The following is a 15,372-nucleotide window of genomic DNA, read 5'->3' on the forward strand; positions in this document are numbered from 1 at the left end:
ATGTGGTATGTGGTATGTGGGCAAGTGGATGTGGCTATTAAAGAGATCTGAGTAGAATTCATGAATAATCTTCTCCATTGCCCTTCTGGAAGATGTGATAGATCCATCATGATGTCGGAGGGCAGTCATCTTGGTTTTGTAGTTGGTGAAGGACAGGCGGGCATTACGAATGTTTTTCCCAGCTTCTGCTGCATCTACCAGTACTGCTGCTCTCCTGTTTTTGAGGTCATCCTTGATGGCTTTTCAGCACTGTTTTGCCAGTTCGGACGTTTGCTTGTGGTTGCCTGAGGCACGTACTCAGTAGCAGTACTCCTACAAAAATAAATAAAAAAGAAAATGGATCACTGTTGTAGGAAAGGTTTTTCTTACTATTACTATAAAAGTTTATATTATAAAATTAGAAAAAGTAGACATAACCAAAAAAATCCGGTGTGATTAATAAAGGCCAAGACCATTTCAATGTTTTATAGAATTTCTAAAATAATTTTATAAGGGAAGAACCTTTTTGTCTTATGTGGATATGAATTTACTCTTAAATATATATTATCTATACATATATAGTAAATGTATTTTTATATAAATAAAGTCAACAAAACTTGCATTTTTTCACTTTTTTCAAAATAATTTTCTTTTGTCAAGAACTTCTTTGCTATCAGTAAAGCCTTAATCTTTCTGTTTCCCCAGAAAATTTGTTTTTTATATTTTTTAATGAATCACCATGAGATACAGTTACGAACTTACAAATTTTCGTGATTACATTTTAGCCATTCAGTGATCGAGTACCCATCCCTCCACCAGTGCCCATTCTCCACCACCAATGTCCCCAGTATCCCTCCCGCCATCCCCGTCACATCCTCCCCCTGCCTCTGTGGCAGGCACATTCCCTTTTATTCTCTCTCCTTTTGAGTGTCCTGGTTTGAATACAGGTAGTAAGTGGCCATCATGTTCAGTCTATAATCTACTTTCACATGCATCTCCCATCCCAAGCGAGCCCTCTGAGCGTCATTTACTTAATGGTCCCTTCTTTATCCCAGCTGCCTTTTACCCCCAGCATCTGAGACCCGCTTCCAAGCCATGGAATGATCCTCCTGGCCCTTATCTCTATTATCCTTGGGTATTAGACTCCCATTCTTTCAGCATTAACCTTAGTGGCCAAATACTGTAATATCATTGCATCTTTTAACCAGCTTTTTATGTTTGGAAATCTGGATTCTTCACATTCTTTTCATTCTCTTTACACATATGTCTTTACATGCACTTCAGTATTTTTGTAGCTCAAACACCTTTTACCAATTTTCTTCAGATGAGCAGCTTGTAAAAATGCTGATTTCCTTATGTCTTGTTTAAAATTAATTTCCCTTGATGATTTTAATTCCAGCATTGTCCTTCGGTGCATACATGTTTACTCAATTACATGTATACACCATTGCAAATATACTGTCATTCCTCCTTCTCTGTGGTTTATGTGTTTCCAAGGCCATCAATGGATTCCTGAAACTAAATAGGACCAAACCTTCACTGTTTTTCCCTGTATATACCTAATAATAATAAAGTTATGGCTATAAATTACAGAAAGAGGTTGATTTCACTCATAATAAAGTAGAACCATCATGTTTATCTTGTAATAATAAAAGTCATGCCAATGTGATTTTTTTTTTCAAATATCTTGTGTATAATATTTTCAGACCATGGTTGCCTGGAGGACTGACACCTGCATTGGCCCCAGAGCACAGGGAGAAGGAAAGAAAAACTGAGGGGGAGTGGGTGAGATAAGTGAGCAGCAACAGGGGCCAGGTCAGGATTAAGGTACAGAGCTGATGTTAATGATAGAGCCAGATGTCCAGACCGTGGAGTCAGCAACACTTAAACCAAGGGACCCAAACTTTAACAACTGATCTTAGAAAGTGCCTGTTAAGAGGCAGGCTGGGGGCAATTGGTACATGGAGGGGTCAGGAACACTGGTGGTGGGGAGTTGACACTGTGGAGGGATTGTGCTACAAGATCTTAAGACTCAACTATGAATAACTTTGTAAATTATGATACTTTAGCAAAAAAAAAGTGTTGATTGAAAAAATAAATAGGTCTTAAAGGGGGCTTTATGCAGAATTAAATATGACAAATAAAAATGACATATATATAAATTGAATGCACAGAAAAAGAAAAAAAATCCAGTGATAAATTGCATTTGAAAAAAGAACACAGGTAAAAAAAGAGACAGCAGTCATCTATGTTAATGACATTCCGACATTCCGAACCAGCTAAACTCGAGACTAGGGCGAATGGCCCTGGGAAGATCTGTTTTCATAGGGCTTCTGCCTGTAATCCAACAGTCTTTCCTTTGTCAAGGGCGTTTCAGGGTCTTTTATCCAGTTGAGTATTTTGCCATCTGGGAAGTGGCTTATATCAGAAAGTCCCTTTGCACAGATGTCCCAGGGGCAGTTAGCGAGGCGAGTGCTTCCCTTCTACCTGGCTCCCTGGTCTTCTTTCCCTCCTTCTTGCTTCAGCAGACTCCCATTTGCCCCTTCTCTCCTGCCCATGTATACTTAACAGATCTTTCTCCTCATACAGATAATTCTCAAAGTTGCCCCATTTGAATTGTAACTTTAATTTACTATGTTTACTTGACACTTGACATTTTGATAATTCCTTACTGTCAGTATAATAGATGATGATTTAATTCACAGTGAGCATTTAAGCATCTTTGAATTTAATAATTCTGTGGTACATTTTGCTCACTACTAGCTAAAACATTAAAAAGTGAGACAAAATCTTTTAAATAATTTGTTGGTCTCTTTGTCCTTGTCATATGAATAAGTAAAAATCATTAGTCCTAATTTATATTTTGTTACATGTATTTGATTGACTATTACTTCTGTGCCCTAGCAAAGTTTGTGTACTTCGTATTTCTTTTAGAGTTATATCTTCATTTTAAACCTTCCAGTTGAGTAGAATAACTATCCATAAAGATCATATCTATCCATTTATTCTTCCCTCTTCAAAATTTACTTGCTTTTGCAGTTTCACACTCAGAAATGTTTTTTTTTTTAATTATGCTTACTAGTTTTAGGAAAAGTATAGTGTGTAGGAAGAACACAGAGATAATGAGTTAGGACACTTGACTTGCACATGGCCAAGTGTAATTTGATCCCCAGTGCCACATATGGTCCCCTAGCATCACCAGGAATAATCCTTGAGCACAGAACCAGGCATAAGCCTGCCAGGTGTGGTCTAGATCCTTTCCCAGGTTTATCCTTGCAGGAGCAGAAATGATAACCAGCAGTTGTATTGTGTTCGCAAAGGCTTAATAAAACTATCTCACTGGAATTCTTGAATTCTGTAGTACATTTATTATAGCGTTTTGTCATCGTACTCTTTATCTAATTTTATTTATTTTCTGCTCAGGAATATGGTATAACTAAAGCTGAAAAACTGGAGATTGCCAAGGGCTACTGTACTCCTCTAGTTAGAAAAATCCGCTCAGACCTTCAAAGGACACAAGATGATGATACTGTAAATAAGCTCCATCCTGTGTAAGAAACTACTAGAATTTCACTCCATAGGTGTTTTACTTTTGCGTGCATCCAATCTAAATTACACAGTAACGTTTCTATGAAGAAATCAGGAGTAAACCTTTTGTCCCACGATGGAAGTAAGGCTTACCCAGGTATCTGTAATAGGTAACTTCCCACGAAGGTTTATTTTTGACTCCAGACTGGAAGCCAGTTTGAAAATGAACAGGGGAAGGGAATATGTCATTGTTCACAGGAAGACAGGGGTTTGCACTGCATTCGGGATATAAATTTCTCTGAGCTGCTTTGGGCAGATGCCTTTGTCCTTACAATTGGATGAGGTAAATGTCCTCTTTCCGGTGAACTTACCAGTACCCCCCTTTCCTTCAAGAAACCTGAGAGTCCCACTTCAGTTCTACTGAAATAATTCCTCAGTTGTGGTTGAAATAATGGCAGATTTATTTATGATGTTCTTTACTTGTACCAAGATTCAATTCTGTTGAATAGTAGCATCTTGTGACATGATAACATGATAATATTGGCTATTTAGCTGTATTTTGACTGTTTGCTTTTAACTCCCAGGTATTCCAGAGGTGTTCTCTCTCCCGAACGTCATGTCCGCACCAGATTATACTTCACCAGTGAAAGCCATGTACATTCTTTGTTATCCATTCTTCGCTATGGTGCCTTATGTAATGTAAGTTGAATAATCATGCCATCTTATATAACACATTTTTTTTGAATTTGTAATCAAATCACAGCAGAGTTTACGATTTTAATAGTTCATCACTTGTCATCATTAATAGGGGTCTATTATGTGCCAAGCATTATGCTAGATAAGGGTATTAGAAGTCATTTCTCATTCCATCAAACAAGGCACATCCAAGGAAAAATATAAAATATTGTTGGTGATTTTTTAAGTTGGATCTCAGTGGGATAAAGAAAAGCCAACAAATTTTTGCTTTTTAGGGGTTAAAATTGACTGACAGGATTTGGACTTTGTCTCTCTTATCTACAAGACCAAACATGAGCTCACATCTGCTACCATTGTTGGTGCCTCTCCTTGGGCCTGGTAGACGATTGGAGTGTTGCTGTCACGTTTTAAAATAAATGCTTGGAATAGGCTGCATTGGAAAATAGTCTTTATCACAGTGTGTTCATTGAGCTCACAATTCACGTCTTTCCCACTAAGCAAAGTTCACTTAGTTTCTCCAGTCTTGGGCTTTCACATACAGCAGAAACCAGGCATCGTCACATCATCTAGGTTAATTCTGTGCGGGATGGGGTCCTTGGTCACAGCTCCTTAAGAGCTCAGCCTCACACATGAAGGAACCCGCAGAGGAACCCAAGTGTGCGTTACCTGGGGCTGAGATCTCTAAGCCTGCTCCTGTAGGGACTGGGCCTCCTCCACCCAGATCCCCTATCTTCCACTGACTGCCCCCGCTGCGTAATACCATCAATGGCCAAGACCCAGAGTCTAAAACCAAGCTCCTGGAAGAGAACAACACAGAGTCTGCTGTCCCCACTGGAGGCCCCTTGGGAGGTGGAGGTGGGTTGAGTTTCCCTGCCAGTCCCCCCCCCCTCCCCCCCCCCCCCCCCCCCCCCCCCCCCCCCCGCAGCAGAGCAGAGCCTCAGGCAGCTGAAGAGCTCAGGAACACTCATTTGCAATTCAAAAACTGAACTGCCGAGAAAGACTAAAGCCCTTGAAAGCCCCCAAACACTCTTAAGGTCTAACTGCTGTAGGGGCTTGAGAGAGAGCACAACAGCAAGGTGTAGGCTCTGCATGCAGGAGCTTTGTTCTTGGTTCCTGCTATCATCTTGTCTCCTGAGCCCACTGCTGGGAGTAGTATGGGCACCACCAGCTATGGCCCCATATCAAAATAATGATTCTAGATAGTATCATTAAAAGAAGGGAGATAGAAGGTACACTCTAATCACTGGCGCATAACAATTTTGAAGTCTAGGTATGTGTTACCCATTCCTTCATTAAGAATCTCATACAGGAGTGATGCCTGAGGGCAGAGCCAGGGGTAAGCTTGAGAACTGTTGGACCTTGAGAACTGTTGGACGTGGCTCAAAAACCTAAAAGAAAGTGATAATAATAATTAAGAGTTTCCGATTGCTCCAGTAAAGATCATCTTCCCTTTTCTGTAATGAGTAACCCATGTTGTCAGCTAAGTGGTTGTTTTCAGCCTGCTTACCCGAATCAACTCACTGAACTGAGCATAGGTAAGATCATACACCTTTTCAAGTTTTAATGGTTTGGAGTTCAAGGGGTAAGATGTCAAGAAGTAGATTCTGTGGTTCATATGAGAGCTTTGTTCTTTTCTTTTTTGAGGTGTCTCATTCCTGTTGATTTAAATCTATATCTGTCCTTATAACTTGAGTTAAGTAGCATGTAAATAATTGTGTATTGCTTTTTTTAAGCTGTGGAACTCCTCGGTACCTTTTCACCTGTTGCATTATGGGTGATTATATGGACACATTACTGCCTTGTGTCCTTTATTTTCTGCTTCTGTTTCTTTTCTTGTTCATGTTTTTGTGTACTTCATTTAGATTTCGGTGGAGAACTCTTTTTTAAATTTCTTAGAATGCATTCAGTTACAATGCTCTATGATTATATGTCTAGACCATTGATTCTGTAAGTGAAGGTGAGTGGATGAGATCAAGGGACCTGCATCTGCCTCCTCCTGTTGATTTGTAAGATGTAAGATGTAATTTGTAAGATGATTCGCTGTGGCATGAGAATTGTTTACTGATAGGCACATATTACATACATAGACTGTGATGGTGGGAAAACAGCACTGCCCTTACAGGCAGATTCTGTATTTTATTTCTGAAGTATACTCCACAGGATAGAGACTACCCTCGTTTACTTTGCAGAATTGTGCGTGTGAGTATTTATTTTGTTTGTGTGGTATCACTCAGGATTAAGCTAAAATAATAAAAATGAAGCAATGTCTTAGCATAATCTGGGGAAAAGGGTATACTACATATATATATATAAATGTTATACCTTTTGTTCAGGAATCAAAGGATGAACAGTGGAAACGAGCTATGGATTATTTAAATGTTGTCAATGAACTGAACTACATGACTCAGATTGTTATCATGCTTTATGAGGATCCTAACAAGGTAACTAGATCGGTTTTCCAGAGGGAAATAACTTGAAGTAGTTTTGTTTTTTTTTTAAGTTGAGAATTACTTTAACTTTATCAGGTGAATTAGCAATCCTTTGAAATTTAATTATGGTTAGAAGTCAATTTTGAAAAAGCCAGACTTTGTCTCTGGGTTTTCTTGATCCAGGAGATAAAACCTTTGTTATTATTTGTTACAGTTTTTTTTATTGCAAAATATCATGATTAAATGCAATTTCATTTTTATGGGCAGTTTATTGTTTATTTTATGGGCATTGTGTTATTTCATTTTGTTTTGATTTTATTTTATTTATTGCTTTTTGGGTCACACTCAGCGATGCTCAGGGGTTATTCCTGGCTCTGCACTCAGGAATTACTCCTGGCGGTGCTTGGGGGACCATATTGGATGCCTGGGATCAAGCCCAGGTCGGCCGTGTGCAAGGCAAACGCCCTACCCGCTGTGCTATCCTCCAGCCCGTTTTTATTTTTTTCATAAAAAAATTTTATTAAGACACTGTGATTTACAAAATTATTCATTGTTGAGTTTTAGGCATGCTGTTTTCCGGCATTGATCCCAGAACCAGCATCAGCTTCCCTCTACCAGTGTCCCTAGACTCCCTCCCACCTCTCCCCGCCCCTTTTAGCTTCAAAGTTTGGTTGTTGTGACCTTGATCCTTGGCCCCCATTACTTTCCATCCATCTTTCTCCTCTCTCCGATTTCTTATTCAGAAATGTTCTGTAATGTTGTTTAGGATCTTTCATCTGAGGAACGCTTCCATGTTGAATTACACTTTAGCCCCGGAGCCAAAGGATGTGAAGAAGACAAAAATTTACCATCTGGCTATGGATACAGACCCGCCTCAAGAGAGGTAAGGAAAACCAAACGCCTGGTGCTTAGTTCCTGAAGTTCTGGATTTTTCTGTTAATGTACTATAATTTTCTCTTCAGTTCATAGCAGCATGATTTAAAACTAAAGCAACCTTGAAGTATGCATGTTATAATGCCAATAAATTTAACTTTTATTTAGAACATTTAGACTTTAAGCCTAGTGTTTAAACTCTTTTTTTTTTTTTTGGTGGTTGTACTGAGAACTATTTTTAATCATCATATTAGCCCAACATATGTATTCAAAGTCTTATTACCACCTCCCCCCACACACACACCCCTACATTATGGCACAATTGATAGAACTTAAATCTTAATATCTCTCTTGATAATATTCACAAAGAAATGTGTTGTGAAACACTAGCCAAGATTGTGGAATACTCACATCATCCCACCCTTCAGTCACTTCCTCCCTTTCTTCTCCAAAGTACCTAAGCTACTTTACACCACATATTGATTCTTCTTATTTTTGAATCTTAGATAAGCAGAATCACAAAACTAATAATTATTTTCTCTCTGTGGGGAGTGAATTTGACTTTTTTCTTTATGTTTTTAAGATTTATTTTGCTTCCAGTTAAAGCTATGAAGACGAATGCCGTTATTAACGTCTTTTGTGAACATGTCTGCATTTCTTTAGGATTATATCTAGGAGTAAAATAGCCTGAGCTAGAGGTTGTGCAGATGTTCAACTTTAAGAGACGGTTGGGCTCCATCCCCAGCACCACACGGGCCCCAAGCACTGACGGGGATTGGGAGCAATCCCTGAGCTTTGCCAGCTGTGACCTCCACACAAAGCAAAACAGAGCAAAGAGATACAAATGGTTTCCCAAAGATGCTGACCTGTCTTTGTCAGTACATGTATTTAAAATAACTACTGGCAGGAGAGGAATGTATGTAGTGATACCTCTTTGTGGTTTAAATTTACACCTTGCTTGTAAATAAGTAAATAATTATTAGTTTTGCAATTCTGTTTATCTAAGATTCAGAGTAAGGATTAGCACCTCCCTGTACGTTTATGACACATTAGATTGTGCCTATATAAGACTTTTGATCTTTTCAAAGATTCCTTTGTCTTTTTGTCATTTCCCCCCACCCCCATCCGGTACTGATTTGTGGTTCTTTATATATTCTCGATTAAACATCTTCATTATTTGTTTGAGATATCTTTCCACTCCATAACTTGGCTTTTTACTTTCTTGCTGCTCTACTGTTAATTTTGGACTAATGGATACTTGCATTTTTTGGTTGAATATTTTTATAGTTTTACAGTAATCCCAACAGATTTCAAGTGTTCCAGAGTGACAAGATATCAAATCACCTACATAAGAAGCACTATCAATCCCAATTTGTTTTTTCCATCTCCCCCTTTCTTCTGGAATTTCAGTTAAGCATGTATTATACTTTCTTACTGCATATCTTACTGCTGTTATGCCATATATTTCTTACACACTTCTTAATGTTTTGGACAACTTTTTTTCATCATGTTTCACAGACAATATTTATTTGTGTTCCAGTTCTTCTTGCTTACTGGGCTTAATTTTATAACTGGAGTAGTTTTTTAGCTCTAAAATTCCCATTCTGATTTCTGCTTTTTTAGTGAAATCTCAGTTTTGAATTTAATTTGTATGAATACAGTGATTTCACTTATTATAGATACCATCATTATGTGAATCATTTAAGATTCAATGCCTTGTTGTCATTTGTTCACTCTGTTTTAATTGGTTAGGCCACATCTGATTATGCTCAGAGCTCACTCTTATCTGTGCTCAGAAATTACTCCTGGTTCTGAGCTTAGAGGAACCATATGCAACGAGTGCTTGGGGAACCATACGCAAGGCCAGGTTCAAACCCTGGTTGGCTGCATGCAAAGCACTCAGTAAAAGTTTCAGTTGTGTCAGTGAATGATACCAGTAAATCTGGTATACCTGGAAATACTAAACATAAGTAATATTTGTAAGTTCAAGTATTATTTTGATTAGTGTTCATGCTGATGGGAACCCTTTTTAAGAAAAGGATATTTTTTTTTATCATTGCTTATTTATTTCAACCGGCTGGAGCCACAGCACAGCGGGTAGGGCGTTTGCCTTGCACGTGGCCGACCCAGCTGACCCAGCCGACCCGGGTTCGATTCCTCCACCCCTCTTGGAGAGCCTGGCAAGAGAGTATCTTGCCCACACAGCAGATCCTAGCAAGCTACCCATGACGTATTTGATATGCCAAACACAGTAACAACAAGTCTCACAATTTGTTGTGAGAGATTACTGGTACCCACTCGAGCAAATTGATGAATAACAGGAGTGCTAGAGTGCAATCATTTCATATGGATTTTATTTTTGCTTAATTCTTCTGTGGTTTAAATATGTATGGGTTTTTTTTGTTTTGTTTTGGGGGCCACACCTGAGGATACTCAGGGCTGGCTCTGCACTCAGGAATGACTGCTGGAGGCGATCAGAGGATCCATGTGGTATACTGGGGATCTAACTGGGTTGACAGCTTGGAAGACAAGCACCCTTCCCATTGTACTATTGCTCTGGCCCTAATCATTTTCTTAAAATCAAAGATTTTGTTATTTGTTACATAGTACCTTGAGTAATGATAGACCGGTACAATATTTCAATAAATGCTGTTTTGTTTGAATAAACAAACACATATATGTAGCTAAAGTGACTACATCAGTTTGATTGAATTCATGAGGATTTTTAAAGGATATGCATTCCAATTTTTGCCTGCAGAATGAAGGCAGAAGATCTTTTAAAACTGATGATGATGAACCACATTCTTCTAAAAAAGATGAGCCTGACCGAGCTATGATATTATTCAAACCCCTGGTATCAGAACCAATTCATATCCATAGGAAATCTCCACTTCCCAGGTCTAGGAAGATGGCCACAAACGAAGTAAGTGTATGTCCCAGCATGTCCCAGTAGGTAAATTCACTGTATTTTTAATGAAACAGAAAAGAAAATACAGCTTTAATTATGAACTTGGATACCTGGCAGGATTTTAATCGTCAGCTTTATTTGTAAGATAAATTTCAGTAATACTGGCAATAAAAAATACAAAGTTTAGTTTTAGAGTTTGGGATGTTATATACAGTTTTCACCACAAAATTGAATAAAATAGTACATTTAACTCCTTTCTAAGAACTTGATAAATTGATTCACTTTTTCATATTATTTTAGATTTATTCTTACCAAGAACTTGTGTTTTAAAGTATGAATTGGCATTTAAGTAGTTACAAAAGAAAAATTGAAAAGCAAAATTGAAAAGGTGGAGTGTTACTTATTTTCTTAGTAAATCCTTGACGTGTATATACATTTTTTTTATAATTTAATTACATTTCTATTGGGTTTACCATATTCTCTTTACCATCTCACAATAACCAGTTCTTGTAAGTGTTCTCTAGTTGTTTAAGTAAAAATATATAGCTGTAATTTAACTATAAGATAAAATTTTCAATTTTTTTAATTTAGAAAAATATTTTTGTCGATAATTATGTCAAAATATCAAGGGGCTGGTGAATAAGAATATAAACAATAATAATGGTGCTCATTTTAGCTCTAAATTACACAAATATAAATGCTTTATGATTCTCAAATGTACCCCAAATTAATAATTACATATATTTTAAAAATCCATCGGCAAAAAAGGTTGTTGCAGTTCTATAATGGAAATTATATACTAGTTAATATATATGTGACTGTTATATTTGAAGTTAATTATTAAAAAGGATGATTAGCAATGATAGATTATGAAATTATTATATAAGATAATTTGATTTAAAAACTTGAAATCTGGGCTTATGTTCAGGTGTCCTTAATTTCAGATAATTAGGAAATGAGATATATTAATAGAACCAAAACTACTACTTGTGTGAGGGCAGTGATTTTGATGTTATGGAACAAAGCAATCTACAGTTAATCGGATTGTTTAGAATTTCACTGTTAAACTCTCTACTGCTCTCCAAAAAACATGTCATGCTGATGGAGCCAAGTGTTGTGCGTCTTCATCCAGTGGCCCATCTCAATTTGTGAAATATTCAGCAAAATCACTGCCCTTTGTTAACTCTTAAAATGCAGAACACTTATAAACCTTTTTCTCATAAATACTTAAATAGTTGCTTTGAAGAGATTATTTCTATGCCATGCTAAACTTTTACTTCCATAAGGTAAATTATTCAAGTAAAACCTTGAAGACTTTTTCCAGCGTCCACCATCTCCAGGGAGATCAGAAGTTTGTACTTCCAAAAGACACACAGAGAAAAAGACTATTCTCTTCATTTTGTGCAAGTAGATTTTACTCTGTCCTCGCTGTCTGAAACCTGAACATGCAAACATGTAAAACTAGAATGTTTGCTGCATGTTTTGCCTACTGAACTCTTTAAATAGTCTTGGAGGGGGTAAACAGCTTGAAAGTATAAGGAAGTATAATGTTAATCTGTCTGATGACTTTAATTTTGAAAAAAATATCTGGTAGAGTCTCGTTACTACATTATGTACATTGAGATCTCTTTAACTTTTCCACAATTCTGTAGTGCTTTGGGTCGTAAAAAGTTTACCCAGTTACAAAACCTTTCGAATACCTAATATATAGCAGTGTACATTTATATTTTAAAAATCACTAAGGTAGAAAGTTGCGGAACTCTGTTCAGTTTTAAGAGGGAAGGGACAACTATTAAGCAGTATCATAAGTATTTTGTGTGCTTCAGATGAGAAGGTAATTAGCATAATTATTATTACATGCGATCAGACTTGAAAGTCATTCCTGGTGGTCTCTCAAATACTGCAATATCTGGTTCCCAAATTACTGTTTAATAGTTTTTTAAGAGATTGATAAGCAAATGCAAACTGTATTTTTTTTTCTTTCTGATCATGTGGCTCTGTTGTATCTAACTTTGCATGCTCTGCTTTTTTTTTTTTATACCCCTTTTCTCACTTCCAGGAAGAGAGCCCCCTGAGCGTGTCTAGCCCAGAGGGCACTGGTGCCTGGCTGCCTTATACCAGTGGTGTGGGTACTGGGCGTCGGAGACGCAGATCAGGGGAACAAATCACTTCTTCCCCTGTCTCCCCCAAATCATTGGCTTTCACATCCAGTATTTTTGGCTCATGGCAACAGGTTTTTAAACTTTACTTCATTAAACATTTTTCCTCCCTGCATTCAGAGCAACAAACAGCTTATCTTTGAGGACATCTAATCCCTTGTATTTCACATCAGAGTAAATCCTTCTGTTTTTTTTTAATTTTGAGTCCTTGGAAAATCCTTGTGTTTTCCACCAATAGTCGAGGGAAAACAGCCTCTCACATCAGATGTGTTTGTCATTTTCACTGGGAGGGCTTTAAATATCAGGAGTTTAAGAAATAATGTATTTTGCTCCTGAAACTTGAACTTATGTAGTAGCCCTTTCAGAAAAGTAATCTTTCGTAACTTAGTCGTCCTTCAAAATATTCGGACACAAAACTATTTATATTGATGGTAAAATTTTTAATAACTTTCTTTGCATAATTGAAAAATTATATTCCACTGGAATTTGCTGAGAATGTAAACATATAAAAAATATCCCCCACAAAATGTATATGTTGTAGACTTACCTATCAAAATCATTGTGTCCCTGTGTTAATTAACAGGATACATCTCATTCTGATTGTTTTTTCCCTCACTATTCCATTATCAGGAAGTGTCTAAGGGATATGTACATTGTGGGTTGTTTTGAGTTATACATTTTGATGCTCTCTTTAAGTAAGAGGAAATATTGTGTATATGTTGTGTCCATTGTGAATATGGGTTAAAATTAAATTATTTCAGAAGGACTTTCTATGATGACATATTGAACCTTAAAATACTCGTGTGGTTGTTTTGGGTTTTTGTTTGTTTTAACAATGGAAGGTCTGCTATTATACATGACTTTTCCAAGAACTTCAGCAGTTTCCTTTTGGAAATATATAATGCACTTGATTATAGGAAAAGGGATTATGGTATCCATTGAGGCTGTGAATACTTAAAGGTTACTCTGATAAAGCCCGTGCATGGATCAGTAATTGTATGGTGACTTCTGTGGTCTTTGTCTGTCTTTTCTTTCGTTTGTGATTGTTTTCCCCCTGGAATACAGGAGCTGTTTAAGAGTGGGTATTTGCTTCTTTTAAGAGAGAGTGAAATTATCTCAGTCTATGAATCATTTCTATTCATCTGTCTCGTTTCATACATGATGTTTCATTCTGAATGCCTGCTTCGCACCACTTCATTGCAAGGACCTCATATGAAATGGGCTCCCTTCAGAAGGGGATCTTGCATGATCTTTTTATGTTTTATGTATTTCTACTAATATTTATCATACAGCTTATTAACCATGTCTGTCTGGAACAGGCTGCAAATGAAGTATGGATCTTAGGATTTATTTTACTGTTTCATTTCATTTTCCTTTGCTTTCTTATGCAGGTTGTCTCTGAAAATGCTAATTATCTTCGAACACCAAGAACTCTTGTGGAACAGAAGCAGAACCCTACCGTAGGTATGTAGTGTAAAGGAAACGGCACTCCAGGCGGTCTGAAACTCAACCATTTACACAACATGTAAAATTGTTTGGTGGTAAAAGCACGATTTTTGTTTAACATGTTAACTCAGAAATATTAAAAGTTGTATGACTCAAAATATTCAGTAAGGTTTCAGCTAAATGGGTATGACCTAGCTTTAAGTTGTATTTGGACAGTCCTTTGAATATTCACAATGCCAACTGCATAGTACAGTTCCCAGTGTTCGTTCACAACCTGGATTTCTTTAAGTTGGAATCCCAGCATGTGTTTGTTTTAATTTGGTGCCAGGACAGAACCGCATCACGTGCCCCTCAGAATGTTTTAGTGAAGAAGGAATTTTCATTTTCCCTAATTAATAAAGGTGAAAATGTGCTACCACATGGCAAAACTTTTCTACTTTTCTGATATAAAAAAAAAATCAGGGAGTGTTTCAGACTCATTTCGTTTTCCTTTTGAGCATCTCTTTGAGGAAAACCAAAGCAAAGTGAACCTGCGGTAGCATTATTAACTTAGTGCTTTGGCCTGTCTCTATGAATACTCAAAACTCTGGAAAATTCTTTTCTAAATTTATTCAATATTAAGTCATTTTTCCCAAACCATCTAAAGTAATAGCATATTTTTATTGGTTCAGTACATTGAATAAAAGTATATAAAAGTCGTTAGAAGTTTCAACAATGTATGTCTTATGATCTTTAGACTTAGAGCCATATGAGCTGTGTTGATAGCTGTGCACTTGAAGAGTTTGAGTTAATTACATACAGCACATGTCAATAGCTTTAGCGTTTTTATAGTCTTTTTTTCTTTATAGATTGAAAACTCTTCCATATTGATATATTCTAGTACAATATATAACGATACACCCTTTTTTAATCCTTACCCAGTGGCTGGTTTTCGGTGGCTGTAAACACGTTCACTACAGATTGAGCACCGTTTACATTTTTATTTGCTAGAAATGTGCTTTATTGGGATCTTACTAATTAAAACCTTAAATGATTTCTGTATTGGAAATCTAAAGTGATTTAGGCTTCAGTGAAGTAAAAGGAATTGTTTTCACCAGATCTGCTCACAAGTAAGCTCTGATTTGCTTTATTTTATCGCAAATGATCATTTCTCAATTCAGTGGCACCATAAAGTTCTTATTGACAGATACATGTTCAGAGACTGATCTGATGTGACTCGTGCTAGAAGTTTCTTCTATGGTCTGCTCCAACGGCAACCGGTCGAATCCCTTATCCAAAATGAGTATTTTACGGCAGTGTTTTTCCACCTTGTAATATGTCTATGTCTAGTTACTGGGCATATTATTTTTCTTGA

The 15,372-nt window shown here is 37.0% G+C and overlaps 1 protein-coding gene across 17 annotated transcripts in view; it reads left to right on the plus strand.

The window, feature by feature from the left end:
* Positions 1-15,372, plus strand: part of PPIP5K2 (diphosphoinositol pentakisphosphate kinase 2) — a 73,800-nt gene that overhangs the window by 38,279 nt on the left and 20,149 nt on the right. For 9 of the 17 annotated variants that reach the window (XM_056106566.1, XM_056106573.1, XM_056106572.1 and 6 more), the window contains 8 exons: positions 3,403-3,530; positions 4,092-4,206; positions 6,537-6,644; positions 7,399-7,515; positions 10,264-10,428; positions 11,700-11,820; positions 12,477-12,646; positions 13,964-14,036. In XM_056106566.1, coding sequence (XP_055962541.1) covers positions 3,403-3,530; positions 4,092-4,206; positions 6,537-6,644; positions 7,399-7,515; positions 10,264-10,428; positions 11,700-11,820; positions 12,477-12,646; positions 13,964-14,036 — 997 coding nt within the window. Of the gene's footprint in view, positions 1-3,402; positions 3,531-4,091; positions 4,207-6,536; positions 6,645-7,398; positions 7,516-10,263; positions 10,429-11,699; positions 11,821-12,472; positions 12,647-13,963; positions 14,037-15,372 lie in introns of all 17 variants that reach the window. The other 8 variants (XM_056106570.1, XM_056106576.1, XM_056106571.1 and 5 more) reach the window with 2 other exon arrangements.

The sequence above is a fragment of the Sorex fumeus genome, unplaced genomic scaffold (genome assembly GCF_029834395.1).
Source record: "Sorex fumeus unplaced genomic scaffold, SorFum_2.1 ptg000131l, whole genome shotgun sequence".
Taxonomy (NCBI): Eukaryota; Metazoa; Chordata; class Mammalia; order Eulipotyphla; family Soricidae; genus Sorex; species Sorex fumeus.